This window comes from Delphinus delphis, chromosome 12, assembly GCF_949987515.2.
Source record: "Delphinus delphis chromosome 12, mDelDel1.2, whole genome shotgun sequence".
NCBI classification, from domain to species: domain Eukaryota; kingdom Metazoa; phylum Chordata; class Mammalia; order Artiodactyla; family Delphinidae; genus Delphinus; species Delphinus delphis.
Genome location: NC_082694.2, coordinates 59,828,257 through 59,849,345, shown reverse-complemented (window position 1 = coordinate 59,849,345; position 21,089 = coordinate 59,828,257). Strand labels below are relative to the sequence as shown.

The following is a 21,089-nucleotide window of genomic DNA, read 5'->3' as shown; positions in this document are numbered from 1 at the left end:
AAGAAGAAAACAATTTTAATATTAGTTTATTTATTAACCCAATATATCCAACATACTCTCATTTGGACTCAAAATCAATATTTTAAAATTAAGATATTTACATTCTTCTTTCATACTGTCTTTGAAATCTACTGTGTATTTACACTTACAGCACCTTTCAATTCAGACACTAAATGCTTATCAAAAACACATGATCACTTAGATTTCATAAAATTTACAACTGAAGAGGTAGATTCACATACACAAGTTGTTCCAAACATACTTAAGTTTTCCAATAATTGAATCAAACACCTAAAAATCATTTTCCATTGATATGTGCATCCATACTGACAAAATTACTTCTGTTTTTTAAATATAAACTAAAAATAAATTTAAAATTCATTTAATTAATTTATTTTTGGCTGCATCGGGTCTTTGTTGCTGCGCACGGGCTTGTTGTGGCGAGCGGGGGCTACTCTTCATTGCGGTGCGCGGGTTTCTCATTGCGGTGGCTTCTCTTACTGCGGAGCGCAGGCTCTAGGCACGCCGACTTCAGTAGTTGTGGCGCATGGGCTTAGCTGCTCCGCGGCATGTGGGATCTTCCTGGACCAGGGATCGAACCTGTGTCCCCTGCATTGGCAGATGGATTCTCAACCACTGCGCCACCAGGGAAGGCCCCATTTTGCTTTAACATGCATATAACTGACCGAGGCTGACCATTTTTCCATGTATAATGTTTGTTTCCTCTTGTATGAACTGTCTATTCATAATCTAGGCAGCTTTAAGAAAACAAAGAGTGTAGTCCCTTTAGTCCCAGAAGTCCCTTTAATTCTATAGTAGCAAATTATTAAATGCTTAAACAGTGAATTTTGCAGATAGTTTTCAAAAAAAAATGATGTGCTGCTTGCAAATTTTAGAGTACAGTGGGATACCTTGTATACAATACATAATTTAATGCTGGAAACTAATCAAAAAGGTTTATAGTTCCTATATATTTGCTAACATAATATATCTATGATATACTTCTTAGAGAATGCTCAGTCAGGAACGTTTTGTTTAAGTTTAACATTATAAAGCAAATTGTGTTTTTCCTATAGGAATAACGTGGTTCTCTCAACCGAATGGGGGTAAAAAAGCTGGAACTGCCTATAAACACACAACAGATAGCAAAACTGGTTAAAGCCCCATTGCTGCCTCTCTTATAAGCACAAACAGGCAAAGCCTCAAATTGAAATGGCTTTACTTTCAATAACCCTACCCTGCTTTCATGACCTTTATTACAATTAAGATTCCCACAATAAAGGTCAAAATTCAAATTTATAACTATAAACACTATGACCAACTCGAAATTAAGGATCATTGGCTAATGAGCTGACATTAATAATCGAGCAAAAAAATCTGGAGTCAGTGCTTAGCACAAAAAAATGTATTCTGCTCTCTACTTTTTTTATATTTTCTTCAAATTTTGGAATTTTCCTTTAACTATGATCTCAAAAAAAAAGTATATCATCAAAAGTCAAAAAAAAATTTAAGTAAAAAAATTATCACTCTAGAAATAAAGCATGGCATTTTAAATCTAGAGAAGTGAGGAATAAAAGAGTACGGGTTATATTCCAGGTTGAATCTATCATGTTCAACGAAGTACAGTTGTGAAGACAAGAAAATATAACTGAAAGAAGCACAGATCTCTAGGTCAATACAATTATCAGTCATTTTTGTTAAAAGGGACAGATTGATTAACAATGTGGGAAAACTCTGATAGAATGTATGTATCAGCAAATCCATAAAACTCTGAACCAAAGAGAACATTTTCTTAAAGGCACTATGTACAGTCTTCAAAATGCTTAAAAACTGGGTAAGTTAGCTATCAAAGGAATAGGTTTTTAGCTTCAAAGATGATTTGAGAGGTTTAGAAAGAAAACTGATCAGCACTGAAAATTCAGTGGGAACTGTTAAATGCCATTACAGATGGACTGAAAAATTTTCCAGTAATGTTACCTGGAAGTTAAGAAGGAATTCACTATTTGAAATCACTATCAACAAAACAAAGTTTTTCAGGAAGTGAATGTATAAGTAAAGCCAAGAGACAGCAATGCATAGTTTCAAGGCAAACTTGACCTAATTGTTAGAACCTCACTCAAAATAGTTCAGCAACAAGGCACTTTCAAAGTGGAAAAAGCAAGGAATCACTGAAGACAGCATTTGCTATTCAAAGTTTTAAAGTATCACCAAGCAAAATATGAACCAGATGATAATAACTTTGGATATAAGGTCTTTGGAATATTGTAGACCTCTTAAACTTGCTAAAGCAAATTCTACCAGGGAAAGAGGGTCTCCTGACTTGCATTTTTATCTTGCTCTTAAGAAGAGGCTCTAGGGAATTCCCTGGTGGTTCAGTGGTTAGGACTCCGAGCTTCCACTGCAGGGGGCACAGGTTCAACCTGGTCAGGGAACCAAGATCCCACAAGCCCTGTGGCATGGCCCAAAAAAAAAAAAAAAAAAAAGAAAAAGTCAATCAATTAATTCAGCCAATCTAGTTCAAGAAAAAAAAAAGTCCTTAAAAGGTTGTGTTAGTATTAAGTATATAATCATTACTAAGTAATAATATATTTATATTTATGCTAGATATCTAATTTATGCTCAATAAATGCCTGAAATTATCTTGTCCAATTTTGTCTTCATTTATTTTCAAGATCAAGCATGATATAGAATGAAATAGATCCCCTAAAACAAAACTCAATTAGAAACAATGCAAACTTACAGGAACTAATGATCTGACTTAACACTGTTTACCCAGGAACCAATTAAGTAGTAAGGTCTAAGGTCATGCATAAAGAGAATCCAGGTGGTCTTCACTCCCTAGAAATGGGGACTTCAAAAAGGCAGCAATGCACAATGGCTACGAAGACTACTGAGCGAAAAGCTGATGGGATAGATTATAATGGCTAGATTAACGCCTAACCTCCTCAATCAGTCTTAACATTACAAAGAGACAACCAAAAGTTTTGTGGCTCCTGATGTGATGCATCAGGAAGCACAAGACACCATCAAAGATGTATGTCTGCGGAAAAATTTTTCAAAACATGAAACTGATCAAGCCTCTAGATCTAACTATGGGAAAGGAAAGATAAGAGACACGTTCACCACCACCACCACCACCACCACCACAGAGATGGAGTCAGAAAACTCTAGAACATAGGAAATTCCACTGGACAAACAAACCTGGACAAATAAATTGCAAGAGCAAAGGGGGGAAAGCAGGTAAAAAAGGGGAGAAAGAGACTCAAGAGCCGTATCAACCAAATGCAGTGTGTGGGCCTTGTTCAAGAAAATCAACTATTAACAAATTTGAAACAATCAGGGAAATATGAAGTCTGGATATTTGGTATTAAGGAATTATTTTTCTAGCATGATAATAGTACCACGGCTACGTTTTTAAAAAATCTTTAATCTTTTAAAGACACAAAACATTCATACAATCTGTTGTTTGCTTCAAAATAGTCTGGTAGGGAGGCTGGCTATGGAAAATAGATAAAACAAAGTGGCCATTATATTGATAATTGTTTAATTTGGGAGTTGTATATACACAGGTTCTTTATGTTGTTCTCTTTACTTCTGTACATATTTGAAAATTCCATAAGAGTAAGTGTGTGTTTTTTTTTTAAAGTGGTGAAGCTAACAAAGGCTTTATTAGGAAATGTAGATCTAAGTTCGAAAGATAGAGATACAGGTTACAGCTATTAGAAGCGAGAAAAAGTCTCTCAAATATTCTAGAACACTGCTTCTCAATCTTCCTTCTGCTTCCACAGCATTTTAGTGATTGGGAGGGGCAGGAGGGTGCTGTGAAGGAGCAAAACAAAATGTTTTCAAAATATACAAGGTCAAGTGACTATAAAATTCTGAACCCACCCCATCACTCCCCTCACCCCACTTCTCCAGAAATACAGTTCTAAACACATATCAATTCTTGCCTCCTAAAAGCTGGAAGAAAAAACCCTATTCTAAGAAATGTATTACTAGCTGGCTAACTAAAAGAATATACTCAGTCCTTAGAAAGGAGAACTGAAAAGAATCAGGTTTAAAATCAAATGCATTAAACCCCTAAAAAGAAAACTTTAGGCCCAGATGGCTTCACTGGAAATTTGGTGAACTACCAACCATTTAAGAATGAAATTATACAAATTCTACACAGACTTTTACAGAAAAAAAAGGAAAGGAACATTTTCCAACTCATTTTATGAAGCCAATATAATTATCCCAATATGAAAACCAGACAAAGACATTACAAGAAAACAAAACTACCGACCAACATCCCTCATGAATAGACATAAAAACCCTTAATCAAAATCCAGTATTCAGAATACATAAAGAACTCTTACAACTCAATAAGAACAATTTTTAAATGGGCAAGAGATGCTTCAAAGAAGATACGTGAATGATCAATAAGCACACGAAAATATACTCACACCATTAGATGCTAAGGAAATACAAATTAATACGACAATGATATACCACTACATACTCACTGAAATAGCTAAAATTTACAAGACTGACAAAAATAGAATTGGTGGGAAACAACTAGCACTCACATATATTTCTGGTGAGAGTATAAAACGATACAATCAGTTGAAAAAAACTTTCTGGCAATACATTATATAAAGTTAAACACATACCATACAACCAGCAATCACGCTCCTAGGTACTTAAAAGAGTACAAATAACTCAAACAAATAACAAATAACAAATATGACAACAAATAACTCAAACAAATAACTCAAACACATATGACAACAAATAACTCAAACACATATGTCTGTATATTGGAGAAGGGGACATTTTTTAACTCCTACAGGAGTTTTAAGTTTTAAGCATCAAGAGACTATGCATACACTCCTTAGAATGTCAAGAAATTTTAGAACATTCAAGTTCTAGTACAGATGCTTGAAAATTAGCCTCAATAGAGCTGGAAGAACTGAGGCCCGGATATTGCCCCACACCACCAAGGTGACCCAGCAGATCTGTGACAATGTGCCTGCTGTGAGCCACAATAGTGCTTGAGTCTCAGCCAGTCTTCCCAGCGTAAACATGGCTGCTGCTTCCCTTTCCACCTTCTAAATCTCGAATACCTTTCTCTTTCAGCCAATTCCAACTCAAATCATTCAAGGAAACATGCTTCTGGCTCAGCTGATCTCACACAACCCCAAGTCACCATAGTAGGTAGCAGACGTTACAAAATCCTATAATCCATACAGTCATAAATGTATATTTCTTTGAAGCTCATTGATTCCAGATAAACCTGGGTACTAATTTAGACTTTACCTCCAACCAGCATGTCAACTTTAGGAAGTCACTTCAACACCTTGACTTTAAGATATTGCACTGGCTAATTAAGGACATTTCAATGATATCTCTAAATTGCTTTCCAACTCCATTATGTCCTGACTCTAAGATCTACCTTCTTGTTTTTTAATTTAAAAGAACTGAGTAAAGAAAATTCAACCAATAAACATGATCTTTGATCGTTGTGCATACCTGTATGTTAGTTCTAAATGTATGAAGTTTTACAATACTTATTTTTTAGAGATACATACTGAACTCTTTGTGGAGGAAGACATGATATGTGGGATTTGCTTCAAAATAATAAGGGAAAGAAGCAAGTGCCAGGGAAGAAAGGGAGGAAACATGAAACACAATAGGCCATAGGGACTTCCCTGGTGGTCCAGTGGTTAAGACTCCACACTTGCACTGCACGGGGAGCAGGTTTGATCCCTGATCGGGAACTAAGATCCTACATGCCACACGGTGCGACCAAAATAAACAACAACCAAAAAGAGGCAAAACAATATAAAAGGTGAATTCTAAAGGGCTTCCCTGGTGGTGCAGTGGTTAAGAATCCGCCTGCCAACGCCGGGGACGTGGGTTCGAGCCCTGATCCGGGAAGTTCCCACATGCCATGGAGCAACTAAGCCCGTGCACCACAACTATTGAGCCTGCACTCTAGAGCCTGTGAGCCACAACTACTGAGCACACATGCCACAACTACTGAAGCCTGCGAGCCTAGAGCCCGTGCTCCGCAAGAGAAGCCACCGCAGTGAGAAGCCGTGCACCACAACAAAGAGTAGCCCCTGCTCACCACAACTAGAGAATGCCTGCGCACAGCAACAAAGACCCAACACAGCCAAAAATAAATTTAAAAAAAATCAATAGGCCATAAATTAATAATTGCTGAAGTTCATAATTGTTGAATGTGGGTAATGGGTTCATTACACTATTCTCTCTACTTCTGTGTTTGAAATTCTCCATAGTAAAGTGTTTATAAAAAAAATTAGCCTCAATACTTAAAATTAAATCTAATATATCACTCACAGGGGCTTCAGAGATTATGCAGCCAAATTCACTCTTTTTAAAGATAAGGAAAACACAAGACTAGACCACTGTTTGGAGGGAGAACTGAGCGTGGTCTTATTAATTTAATGTTATTTCCTCTACATTAGTGCTTCTCAAACTTTTAAAATGCATATGAATCACCTGGGGATCTTGTTAAAATGAATATTCTGATTCAGGAAATGTGGGATGGAGCCTGAAACTGCATTTCTAAATAACTTCATGGTGATGCCAATGTCCTCTGTCCTCTGAACAGAGTACCAAGGATCATGATATTTTACAGGTATTTAGTACATAAAGATTGTTCAGTTTATTTTACTTCATGTAGTTTCTAGTGATGCTACTGTTTTCACTGAAGGAAAAAAAAGTTTTCAAGCTAAACTATAATCCTCCATTTTTCCTAGGAGACTGCTAATACTCTGACAAAACTAAACACTCCAGTCGAAGTACTGTGGATTCTATATAAAGTGAAAAGAGGCAGTGTACATAGACATCCCTACTTTAAGAATATAAATGTACAAATTTGCTCTGGAGTCATCATCGGTCACCTGGGTGAGCTTTTAATAGCAGGCTTCCCTCTCCCTGCCCAAAAAGATGCCACTTGGAATAAGAATACTGACAAAGACACAAACTTGGACTTCAAAAAAATTTAAGGAGAGAAGCAGCTACTACAAGAAAGGGTTTAACTATTTGCTCCTATAAAATAATGTTATTAATAACTTATAAAGTTAAATTTCTCTCATATAAAACTGGAACTATGATGCAAACTGCAAAAATAAAAACTATAAAGACTCCAGAAGACCTACTAATAATGTCAGATATCAGATACTTTCCCCCATCAGCTTTGCCCACTTGACCAACAAGACCATCCTGAATAACCAAGCTTTAAAAATACGTTTAAAGAGCATATAATGTAGTTCATATTTCCTTCCTCCATTACTATCAAATCAGGAGATAAACAAAAAGTTGTTTTCCTATAAGATTCAAACATTTTTCACTTGAAATGTACTGTTTCCACAGTAACCAGCACTGATGTCACAGAATCTTTGCTGTTCCCATTTAAAAAATACTGAAGAAAAAAATGCTTTTATGCATTTATCTAAACAGATGAAGAAAATTGTAAAATAGATTACAAAATATTTTTCCCGAAGTTTATCATCAAGTATTAACCAGCTCTTAAAGCATACATTTAAATAAGAAGTAAGTATACTCCATAGAATAAATAATGGCTCAGCAGACTCTAAGCAACAAGACAGAAATTCAGAAAAATTATATTTAGGTTCTGCAACTTAGAGTCCTCAGTAAGGTTCTTCTCTATTTTCTTCTAAAGGAAAGTCTTGCAGAAAATCTCACCCAAGTCACCCAAAGGGTCCGACATCTTTTGTACCTTTTTTCAAAGGGTGGGGAGACACACTCTTGTTCTGTCGTCCAGATTTTTAAAGAATTAGAGTACACAATACTGAAACTTTTTAAATTTAATTTTTAGACAAGTTTTTTATATGCTAGAGGAATTCCTACACAAATGCACAGAAGAGACAAGGTTCCTTGTTCACTGAAGTATTGTTTGTAACTGCAAAAAAAAAAAAAAATTGGAACCTAAATATCCACAGATAAATAAACCATGAAATAGAGAATTAAAATTAATGAATACGATTAAATGTGTACACATAGATAAAACTCAAAACCAATGTTGAATGAAAAAACAAATCAAGCCACAAATACATAGTTTGAGCCACTTTCTAAAAATTTTTAAATATAGCACTATACCATATATTGTTTATGGAAAAAGATAAATATATATATTATAGGACTATTAAAAAATCAGGAAACATACATACTAACTTCAAGATAGGTGTATATCTAAGGAGGGAGGGAAGAGGAAAAAAGAAAGATGTCAGGAGAACACTAACTGTACAGTAACATTTTATTTCTTTTAAAAAAAAGGATTCAAAACAAATATGGCAAATATTATGTATTAGATCTATGCAATGGGCACTTGGGCATCTATTATATTTTCCTCTGTCATTTTTGTAAGTTTGAAATACATTACAATTGTTTCTAATGAAGTATTTTAAGTTGCTTAAGAATTTACTTCCATAGGAAAGGAACCTATTTATTGAATGACTCTATAACTTTATGCTGGGCACTGTGAAAGGAATCCTCTCAACAACACTGTGACTTAGCAATCATCCCCATTTCAGAGAAGAAATTCAAAGAAGTTTAAAAAAAAAAATTCTTCCAAGATTCTACAGCTAAAAAGTAGTAAAGGAATCAAGATTTCTATTTAAGTCTTTTTATTAAGCCCATGCTGTTTCCTCTATACCAAACTGCCTTTCAACGTTACAGGATAATTCTTATAAAGATCAATCTTTGTTCCCCAGTGGTATAGCCATAGAAAGAAGATACAAATCAGTCCATATTTTTAAATGATGCTTATCACTTAAAGTAAATCCCTGATATTAGCTCATCTATTCTTATGAGTAAAAAATAACAAGTACAGATTATGTATGGGTTTAAAGGGTTTGGTTTTGTTTGGGAAAGGTGGACTGATAAGCATCCTGTATTTGAGATTTTAAGGTCTGGATTAAACTGGATTTCTGGACAAAAACTAGAGTAACCAAAATAATCAAAACTACAAAAATACACAACTATTCCTTGACATAGCAACAGGAAAAAAAAATGTTTGCTACAGAATAGCTGATTCATCTGAAATTTAATTATACATGGGTCTGAAACCAAGTTATACTGTCAATATTTAATAAGCTCCAGCCACACCGTAAAACAGTTAGTCCCATGCACTAAAGCTTAAAAGAACCACCTGGGTGGCTTGTTTGGAATACAGACTTGATTCTCATCTCCAAAGTTGATTCAGCTCAGATACGGGGTCCAGGAATCTACATCTGTAACAAGCACCCCACTAACAACCACCAAGGCAATTCTGATGCAGGGGTGAAAGGACTAGAGGTGGGGATGCATAAGCCTTTATTCCTTCAATATTCACTGAACACCTATAACATGGTTCTAAGAACTGCAGATTCGGTATCAAACAAAATAAACAACAAAGAAAATCCTTCCCTTAGGAATTTATTACATCCAAAAGGTGAGGAGATAGAAAACAAATATATGACATCAGCTGGTGTTAAGTGCTACAGAGAAAAATAAAACAGGTTAAGGGAAATGAAAGCCGGGGTTGCCATTTTACAAAAGAACATTCAGGCAAGCCTTCTCTAATAAGGAAACATTTGAACAGAGAACTGAAAGAAGTGGCTATCTGGGAGAAGAGGTGAAAACATTATTAGGAACTTTCTCATTCCTTGAAATAATTTATTGTATGAAATAATTTTAGGTGTTGTTCCTTTTACTATAGAAGAGAGAAAAACACTTAGAGTGCTTACTCTATACTAATGACTATATAATCCTCAAAATCACTTTGTGGGATTAGCTAAGAGTTTCCTTATTTGTATAAAGGAGGACACTGAGGTTTAGATTAAGCAGTTTGCTTAAACAAAATTTAACATTTTGTAAGTAATCGGATCACGACGTACACCCAGGTCTTTGTAATTGTCAGATCCATCATTTTCCAATTATGCACGTTCGTTAAACTCAGAAGTGAATTCTTATGTGCTCAAGATTTTTAGAGAGCTTAAAAAAGTTAACAAAAATACAGTTTGTTTAAAAGCAGAGAAGTTTATTTCACATCTTTATAACAAATCTTGGCAACAGCTATTTTTCTCTTTATTTTTTCCAAAAATCTCCTTGTCAAAACTTAATGATTTATAGTCAGCAAATCATTTATACAGTCCCCCAACATTTGGGAAACAATTTTTTCTTCATAAGCTATGTAGAAGGGCAGGTTTTAAAATTGCAGACTTTTAAAACATAAGATGCAATAAAATTATACTTTCCCATATTTAGTAAGATATGCATATATATGTAAATAAATGTGCAACTCGTTTCATATTCACTGATTCCAACAAGGCTCAGTACACCTATACAATGTGTCATGAATTGAGGAAGGTTCCCCACCGTACCTACTTCAAACTAGTAATCAGAGAGCAAGGCACTATGCTAGATACTAAAGTAGTACAATTTGCTACTAATAGTCCTTACTCTCAAAGTTCTGACACAAACAAGTATAAAAGGACAGTACAAAGAAAAAGAGCTATATTGGATTATTTAAACTAGGGTTATCAGTGAAGACACCCTGGAGAAGGCTGTATCCATGAGACTCAGATTAAGCTAACCTTAAAAGTTTAGGCTAAGAATGCTAGGCATTATCCTGAGGAGAGCCATGGAAAATTCTGAAGCAGAGTGATAGGATCAAAGCTGTGCTGCAGAGATAAACTGAAAGTGATGAGTGAGTAAGAAGTATAATGAGAGTCTAAAAACAGGGAAATCAGATATAAGGCAAATGGAAGAGCCTGAATGTAAGGTGAAAAGCCCAAAGTCAAGATGTGACAGTAAAAATAGAAAGCGATGCATGCAAGAGCTAGCTAGTTCAACATCCTTCTTTGGAGTAGGCAACAGATAACACTAAATTATTCCGTATACATTCTATTTTCTATAGGTCTTTAGAAAGCGACAATGTACTAAATTTCCACTTCCAAAAGTATTGTTGGTATTGACTCCAAGGTTTTGTAACACAGCAATCGGGAATCCAACAAAACCAGAGTACATACGTTGCCTCGATTTAGGCAAATAGTTTAACCATTCTCTTTGTGGCCCCCAAATTAACTCTGTAGTAAGTTAAAAGATATTAAACTCATAGAAGAGCTATTGAAATTTGGGATAACCAGTTAACAAAGGAGTTATTTTTTTAAAAAATACATACAAGTTTAAATTTAGAATAGCGTTTTCATGACAAATCTCAAATAGGTATCTGCCAAGACTCTGGAAATAAGACACTAAGTTCCACTTTGCTCCAGCTCTCAACCTCAAATGACTTGTTACAGCTGCAGTTTAAAAAAGAAGGAAAGAAAAGTAGAGCATATACTCAAATCCCAACCTTGGCTCAATACAGGCAAAATTCCTACTAAGAGAGCAGTTGTAAAAAAGAAATAGTGCCAAAAAGAGACAAATAAACATCCTTCCAGCTAGATAAAATGTGACTAATTTGAAAAAAACAAATGGGATAAGAGAGTCAGAGGTTCTCACTATACTCTGCTTTTGTCCTTTCCTAAGTTTGGCAATTTTAGAGTACGTGTCAGGACTCCTTGTGCTCAAAAATAGGGGCAGGGAACACACATCTTTACAGTTTTTAGTCACATTTGGGGGACTATTCAGTTTTTCTAGGAATTATTCAGTTATTTAAATCAATTCTTTGCTCTACTTGGCTACAGGAAAACTCATATTCCTTTTTTTAGTAAACATGCTCTAACACATTTGATTTTTCAATTGTTTCATCTAATTGCTTTCAAATACTTTTTAAGCATCCCTTTTAGAAATATTCTTAGAAAGCAGGAACAAGGGCTTTAACTAAAGCTTCCCAACATACTGCCTATCTTTCTATCTTCAAACAAGTGGTATATCCTACAAACTCTGCTAAGACCCACCCATTCTTCAAGGATTGATAAGCCCAACCTCCCCCATGAAGTCTTGCTCAACAATATTCACACACATTACTTTCTACTTCTGAAATTATAAACTTAATGATAAACTTTACTCACAAATATGCATAAGGTCTATCTGATCTCCCATCTACATAAAAGCTTAGAAACAGGGATCTGTTCTACACTTTTCTACGTAGGTATTAATTACAAGCAACAGAGAAGAAGCCCTTTTACAAGGTAGGTGCTCAATACAGCAACATAACATCAAGGGGACAAAAAAGGTAGTTCTTTGTCCAAGTATGGTCCTCCATCTGCCTGTCCTACTCCATCTCTTTACTCCCAAAAGAAAACTAATCTCAGCCCCTTCACGTTCTCCTTTACCCTTGAGAAGGAATAACTTCCTTTGTACGCTCAATACACGTCAGGTGTTTTAAGACATTATCTTTTAACCTTAAATTTCTAAAGTAGATTTTTTTGTTAAGGAAGCCAAAGCTTGGTGGTGGTGGTGATTTGAACCCAGCTGCTCAGCTTGGAAACTTCTACCACACTACTGGGCACTGAAGCAGATGCCCATACTCTGGCATTATAAAGAGACAGTAATAAATATTCAACATCTCACAAAGAATTTAAAACAATAAAAACAGAAAAAGAGAAAAGAAACTCCCAACAGCATACCTAAATATTCAAAAGAGACTAGCACTAAGTTAATAAGTTGAGAGTTGCCAATTTATTTAAGAAAAACACCCATATGGAACCATTTTAAATATTTTTTAAAACAAACTATTCTATTTTTTATATACTAGTATACTATTTTTAAAATAATAAATATAATAATAAATATACCATTTTTAAAACATACTATTCATATGTTTGTTAAAAAACAGACGTAAAAAAGAATTTCTTGTATACAAAAGAGTTTTCACAAAGATAAGAGAAACACTGAGAGCTGGTCAAAGAATACAAAAATGCAATTTAAAAAAGAATTCACGTTCAATTACCATATTAAAATTTCAACATCAACTGTAATTGAAGAAATGCAAATGAAACAAACAGTGAGATCCCCATTTTTCCTATGTGTTGGCATTTATTTTTAATTAACACCCACTTGTGAACAAGCACAAATCTAACCTTAATGGAGACAGAATAAATGGATACAACCTTTTTGAATGGATTTGCTGATGCGTGTCTTCAATTTTGAAAATGTACAGGCCATCTGACCCAGGAATCTACTTTTAAGACCTTACCCTATAGGTCAAGGTTTATCTATAAAGATGCTTAGCTAGCATTATTCACGAGAAACAATTCCATAACCAAAAGGAAGATTAGTTAAGTAGTAGAATAATGCCATTTAAAAAATCATGTTGTAGAGATTTAATCATATAGAGAAATACAATATGAAATGAAAAAGTAAATTACAAAATTACAGTAAGATCCTAATCTAGGAAAAATTAAACTATGCATTTTAAAAAGGATGTATACTAAAATGTTAGCAGTGGTTACCACTAGTTGGTATGATTTCTACTCTCTTCTTTTTTCCTTTACTTGTATTTTCCAAAGTGTCTACAAAGATTTACTGCTTTTGGAATTAAATTTTAAACTTTTATAACAAAGCATAAATTACCATATTACTCAATTAGGTTAAGAGCTGTGATCACAAGTCCTGTTAAATCACAAGTTTAGCTGTAACTTAAAAGGCAGTAAATTTCTGTCTTAATATCCAGTTGTAAGACATTTGTTATCTGGTACATTGCTCAACCTTCACAAGGACTTTTAGCCTACTTCAGAATTTTTTGAGAAACAATATCCAAGTGTATGCAATAAAAAGCTTCTTGACTCTAAACAAAAATTCCACATAGCCTGCTCACATTGTCAAATCTATCTTAAAATTAAAGGGCTATAAAACAGCATTTTCTGATGATTAATAACTGTTTTTGTCAAAAAAACTAAGAAGAGGGGTGATTTTCGTGTCAAAATTTCTCTCCAACTTATCATTCAAAATTCAACTTCCCCCCCCACCATTTCAATAAAAGTGAACTTAATCCAGCTTTTAATATCTCATAAACCCATTCATTCAAATACAAAAAGAGCAGCTCGCTGAATGTGCCAATTTCACCCCCTTTACAGAGTTTCTTTGTAGAAGGCTTTAAAGTTTCTAAAGTGCCTTCATAGATTATTATCTATTTAATAACCCAAAAAAAGACCTACAAGCTTGCTAGGGTAGATATTAACCATCAGGAAGGAAAAAATGTTATTCCATTCTGAAGGCCATAGGAAGTTTACAGTACTCAAAATTAAGTCTTTAGTTAAAATAAGTATGTTCTTATCACTACCCATGACTCTTCTATAAATGACTATTACATGAAGGGGAAAAAAAGCTTTTTATGGGATTCACGATTAGTGTGGTTTCAAGTCAATCACTTTTTTAGGCATTCTTGTGCATAAGAGACGTAAATTAGATTTTGTACCTTTACTGTTTGAAAACCCAATGTGCTCTACTGGAAAACTGCCATGACCTTAACTAAGAAATTAATTCACATTGAATCCTGTAACTGAAAGACTATTTTGCCACATGATTAAATGATTCTCTAAAATGAAAGTTTATTAAAATAAAGATAGCTGAGAAGCATGAATGCTTGTTTTTATCATATAAAAACTGAACAAAACGGACTTCCCTGGTGGCGCAGTAGTTCAGAATCTGCCTGCTAATGCAAGGGACACGGGTTCGAGCCCTGGTCTGGGAGGATCCCACATGCCGCAGAGCAGCTAGGCCTGTGAGCCACAACTACTGAGCCTGCACGTCTGGAGCCTGTGCTCCGCAACAAGAGAGGCCACGATAGTGAGAGACCCCCGCACCGCGATGAAGAGTGGCCCCCACTTGCCACAACTAGAGAAAGTCCTCGCACAGAAACTAAGACCCAACACAGCAAAAAATAATTAATTAATTAATAAACTCCTACCCCCAACATCTTCTTTAAAAAAAAAAAAAAAAAAACTGAAGAGACCTTTTAAATCACTTATTTTAAAAATTAAATGTTTAGTTCAAAATCTCTTAAATAACCACATATTATAGTAGTAAGTACCATGAAATAGAATGTTTGCCATTGGGTTAAGCATTTTAATCACATTTAATACAATAACTCTAATCATGAACACGTTATCAGCATTTTACAGATAAAGTTAAAAATTTACCCACCATCCTCACCCACATTAAACCTTTGTCCATATTATAGGGAAAAAAAAATTAGAAGAGACTTTCTGATTGCAAATATATATATATAAAAAATAGAACAAGCAGTCAAACTGGCACATCTTACATATATATTACTGTGTCTTACACACAGCTCTACAATTTAAAAAACACTTGTACCCTATCACCACATTTGTTCCCCCTACAGCCCTTATGGGATTATCATCACTACTGTATGTGAGGGGTTTCAAGCTCAGAGTTTAAACCAAGTCACTCAGCTTTTGATTCCTCATTCTTTTTCCACTACACGATCTTGATTCCCTGTGATTAAAGAAACACTACCCCCACAATCAGAGTATTACACAATAAACAGGTAAAATGTGCTACAGAGCCTAGATAAATAACGTCACTTACACATTTCCCCAAGTTATTAGTTACTGCTTATTTTGATGCCAATCACAGAAATACAAGTTATACAAATAATTTTATTAAACTGGTACCTTAGCAAGGGAATCCCCTAGATTCTACTTGTATTGCCCAGATTAACCCCAAAGCCTACTTTATTAATTCTTCTACTTCCTTCTACAGTATCCGTCTTTTGCCTTCCTACTTTAAAATTTCCCACTCCACTTAGTGACCCGCCCTATCTTTACTTTTTAACTGTCCCATCTTCTCATTAGTATGATTTCAGACTTCATTCAACAAAGTTTTACCCAGTCATCTCTAATGATATGTAATAATTTGCAATGAAGAAAGGCCCTACCCTCCTCCAAGTCTGGTGAGGAGCAGTAAGAGTACCTCTGAGTAGTTTCTGTGACTGTAGACCAGTCACAATCACTCCCTTCAATGGGAATAACTTAATTCCCTCACAGGAAGGTTTTAAGAATAAAATCAAAGCAAGGTGTTTAAAGTGCTTTATAAAGTATCAAGTATTATCCTACTGACATATTTTCAGGTTGGTCTTTTTTTCTGGATATCCACTTTTAAAGCTATGAAGAAAACCCTCAATAGTTCTTCTGTATAATGGGTGGTGAAAAAGAGTAAAGGATAGGAAGAAACTTACATGAGTAATGAATTAATTGGGGGATCAAGTTTAGTTATTCTATATTCACATCTCTCTTCCTTAAGTTAAATAATACCCAAGAGAGTAAACAATACAACCCTAAAATGGCTAGACAATCAGAATATGTTTACACTTAAAAAAAAAAAGAAAAAAAGAAAAACTGTTTCCCTGCACCCACTCTGGAAAAAACTCCTTCTGTAAAGCTATAAATCACTATTACAAAAAAGTTTAACTTCTATTCCCATCCCTTACGTTTCTGGCTCTTTGACAGCCTGCCAAACAGTTTTGCTTACAATCCTGTGTGTCAAAAAGCTCTTCCAATTGAGCATAAACAACTTTTTAAAATGTATCTTACTACTAGGTCTCACAATTTTAAATATGTCTTGAACTCCAGCATCAAACTACATGACAGTCCTCCAGGTATACTCTTAGCAGCTGCTTAATAGCAGATGAATGGAAAAGACACAATTTTGGAAACAGTCTAACAATTTCAAGAAAGTTACTTTCACTTGTGAATACTCAAAAACTTTATCCTAAAGTTAAAACACAGAGGTAAACTAAAAATGAATCCGAAAATAGGTGCCTTGGACTTAAGGCCAGAATCTCATTTTAACTCATGGTTTATTTGCCCTATAATAAGTACCTCTTTACTGTAAGGAAGCTCTTTCTTCCCCAAATAAAGAATTTCAAAGGATTTCAAAACACTTTACTAAATACTTAATCACATCCACAGATTCTTAGCATCCGACAAAGTCATTAGAATAGAAGAGTTCATAAGTGCTTTATAAAGGTCTTACAATATAACCCTAGAAAGCGTAAGCACTTCTCTTTAAGAGACACAAAGCATCTTCCTAAGACTAAACTACTAGAGTGGCACCTGACTCACCCCAACTCAACTCTTATGACTTTATCCAGAAAGCAGAGGGAGACAAAGAGTTTCTACAGCCAAAATCAGATGAGTCCCTACTCATTCACAGCCTGTTTGCTCTTACTTTAAACACAAATCTCAAAAAGTTCACTTGGTTTTTAATGTATTAATGGGTGACTCAGAGCAAATGAGCAGGGAAAGGGACTATTTTAGGCAGTCGTTTGATAGGAATGGCTATCAAGTGAAGGACTAACTCCACACACACACACAAAGAAAAAACCTGTGAGTAGCAGACGGAGCATTTAATAAATGATGACCCCTATTTATCAAATCTTAAGAATAGCATCTTGGGGCTTCCCCGGTGGCGCAGTAGTTAAGAATCTGCTTGCCAATGCAGGGGACATGGGTTTGAGTCCTGGTCCGGGACGATCCCACATGCCGCAGAGCAACTAAGCCTGTGCGCCACAACTACTGAGGCTGCGCTCTAGAGCCCGTGCTCCACAACGAGAGAAGCCACCGCAATGAGAAGCCCACCACCACAATGAAGAGTAGCCCCCCTCGCCGCAACTAGAGAAAGCCCACACGCAGCAACAAAGACCCAACTCGGCCAATAAATTAATTAATTAATTAAAAAAAAAAAGAATAGCATCTCTTCTCACTGTGCCACAGCCTAAAAACGATGTTCATAACCCTGAGTCATAAAGCAATGCTTTTCCTAATAAGGCAAACGCGTAAAACGCTTTGAAACTACATCTAAAACGGCATAAGTAGATAAGTAAATAAATACGCACAACCCTCCCTCTCCAGGGTCCAAAAGAGCTAAATTAACCAATCCATCAGCATTCCAGAACAACTTATTACTTGAGAATTCCAACCAGAATAGGTCTAAGGCAAACCTCTCTCCTCTGGCAGCATTTTCTTCTGTGTAAACAGTTCTGTCAAGTGCTTTGGTTGGCAAGCAATAATAAAATCAGCTTTATTTCCTGTTCTTTTTCCCTTAGCAAAACTTACAGTTTGTCATCACCTCTGACATACGTTCCACACGTCCAAGGTCTACCATGAATGACGAAGTACATTTCACATAAACTTTTCTTTTAAAGTGAGTCTTTTATCAAAATGTTTTACATTTTACCTCACAAAACCTTTATCAGACTGTGGAGAGAAATTTGAAAAACACAGTTCATACTTAGTATAGTTAATAAACTCTTATCTATGCCATGGCCATACTTACCTAACCGTAGGCTTTTACTATTTATAAGCCTTGGAAAAACTTTATGTCTTTAAGTAACATCAAAATTCTCAATCAGGATTTCAGGCGTTCAATTCACACCACAGTGAAGGATCAAATGCTAAACTCCTAAAAATAGGGCGTTGTGAGTGAGAGGGACACACAACACTCCGCCGCCAAGGCAAATGCGTCTTCCAGGGGGCAGGGGCGCTCCTTGTACACGTACAGTAGGAGCTCACATTCAGCAAAACCGGGGAGCGAAGGATCAGGTGACTTCACACCACCGACACTTTCAGTCCGATCGGGCCTTACTGTGATCTCAATATTAGTAAACAGCTCATAACCCCAGTTTTGACAATTAAATCTGAACTTGCATCCTAAACACGCGCTATCCGCATGAATGGGTTCGGCAACCGAGGGTCCCCGGAATCCGAGCCCCCAGACACAACCCTGGCCTGCGGACCGCGGTTCCCTCCTGGAAGGGTGTCTGGAGAACCTTCCAACCTGGCAGCGAGGTGTCTCCTCCCCCCGCGAGCTGCGCGTCCTCCTCCTCTGCTGGGCCCATCACGACCTGGTTAACCCTTCCTCCCTTTCCGCGCGAAGGACAGAGAACAGCGAGTGCCGGCCGGGTGACAGGTCGCCCGGAGCTCCCTAGGACCTCCCCGCGCCACCGCCAACCTCCCCGCGCCCCGGGTCTGCGACCCCTGCTCCAGGCCGCCCCCTCTGGGGGGAAGGACGCCGCTACAGCCACGCGGCGGGCGGGAAGGCAGGGGGCCGGGCCGGGCGCAGACGCGCGCGCCGCCCGTGCACCCGACAGCTGCGGGAGCCGCGGCCGGAGGACCGCCCTTTCAGGCCGCGCGCCGCGAGAGCTCGGGGGCGCGGCGGGGGCGCGGCGGGGGCTAGGCGCGGCGGCCAGACGCGGCGGCTGGAGGAGAGCCGAGCCAGCGGCGGACGACGACCCTACAGCCTGCGGCCGGTGCCAGCGAGCCCGAGCGGCCCGCGCCCTCTCCCCACCCGGGCCCTGCAGCCTACACCTCGCCGGCCCGTACCTAGGAGGGTTGTGGACGAGACGTGGTTAACCCCGGTGTTTGGGTCGCTGGTTCGCCTCCGGCGCCGCAGCCCCTCGTGCGACTGCTGCCTCCGCGCTGCCTCGTCCCCCTCCGCCATCTTGTACCGATTTAAAATTAACTCCCCACTGACGTCAAACGCCGCCGCCGCTTTATCAACCTCCCGGGAGCCGGCGGGGCGCCGGCGGGTCCTAGTGCCGCCCTCACCAGGGCCTCCTTTTCCTCCCCACGCCCTCCCTCGTCCCGCCCCTCGGCGCCCTCGCTCCGCCTCCGCCCTGCTTGCCTTGCAGCCTGCCGCTCGGTTTTCCCAGGCTTCCACCTTGGGGAGAAATTGGGCGGCGCCCCCACCGCAATCGTCTCACACTCCTACCGCCGTAAGCCCAGGACCACACCCCCTTAGCGCTGAGCGGGTCTGTGTAAAAACCGAAGGGCTCTCCAGAGAACCAAGTCCCTCCTTCCCAATCGAGTAACCCAATTCTCTTTGCAGCTCTTCTCCATAATCGTTGACTCGTGCACTGCACGTGAGGTTGCTTTCATGCTCCTTTCCTTCTCTCCTTTTTACCTCCTCCTCTGCTATTCTCCCCCCTCCCTCCTTCGCTACCCCCCCCCCGCCCCGCACTCCCAAGCTATTGCTGGTGCCCTGCTTTTCCTTTTGATCTTTCTTTGCACAGGTCTCTAATATTGTTTCCCATCTAGAGACCATCCTATGCTTTGTTTGGCATAGCTTCCTTCTACTTATGAGGCCCTCCTCCTGTCTTCTTACTGTGCATACCCTTCCCCTGCTGCTCCTAGCCCCTTACAGGTTCAAACCAGAAAGCACTCTAATCAGAAAATGAATTGTAGCTGGTCCTTTCCTAACTGTGATGAACCTTCTTGTGGGGATCCAGTGACATCCTATAGAAAGTTCAGGTCACTTTTAAAAATAACTATCTGCCTGTGGAAGCTTCTGTGAAACATGGCCCCTATTCTTTTGGATTTTTTCCATTATCACCAGCTGCACTAGAAATTCCTTCTCTCTGGTAAAGGCATGTGTCCAGGTGTCCAAATCGCTGCCTTGTGCAGGTCTTCTCACAGACTTTCATCCAGCATGACCTCTAGAAAAGCACTGTGTGTCACCAAAGCTTGCAAGGTGCCATTCTAGAGGGGTTTTGGGGGCTGTTTATTCATCTGTTTTCTGTATTAATGGAAAGGGATTTGGAACTCCTCCCGGACTTCCTAAGTCCCTGCATCCTGGTTTGATGCCCCAGGACAACCTAAGCCCCAAGCCATAAGCCCTGCTTGATGATGGATTTCCTTTCATAATCTCCCTATGAGGCATCTATTTAATATTGCCACAGTCTGCTTTATGCAGGGTATCATCTAAGGTGTGAGACAAGATGCAAAGATGAGTATTTTTGCCATCAAAGAATAAACTTCCAGTTACAAGTTAGCAGTTAACTTAGCCCTGAGCACACCCCATTAGGGACCCCCAGAGGGTTAAGGCTGCACTACTAGTCAAGTGACCTCCTAACCAGTGTCCGTTCCACTATCAGACAGTTTATCCCATATGCTACTACAGTGCCCTGACAGGTCCAAATCTCCTGACTCCAAGGAGTGTAAAGAAGCCAAACGCAAATACAGTCAAGAGATTGAGCGTTGTCCCATGGTCACCTCAAATCCCTATGTTTAAAAGGCCTTCCTCCATTTTCCCCCGTCAGCCATCCCTCTTCAATTTCTTATCACAGTGAAACCTCAGTGTTACTGCAGACTTCTCCCTCCCTCTAC

The 21,089-nt window shown here is 38.0% G+C and overlaps 1 protein-coding gene across 3 annotated transcripts in view; it reads right to left on the bottom strand.

Moving 5' to 3' along the window:
- ATL2 (atlastin GTPase 2) overlaps positions 1-19,437 on the bottom strand; it is a 63,694-nt gene extending 44,257 nt beyond the window's left edge. For 2 of the 3 annotated variants that reach the window (XM_060026791.1, XM_060026790.1), the window contains exon 1: positions 19,308-19,437. In XM_060026791.1, coding sequence (XP_059882774.1) covers positions 19,308-19,425 — 118 coding nt within the window. In that variant the 5' untranslated portion in view covers positions 19,426-19,437. The other variant, XM_060026792.2, reaches the window with a different exon arrangement.
- Positions 19,438-21,089: the final 1,652 nt, after the last annotated feature.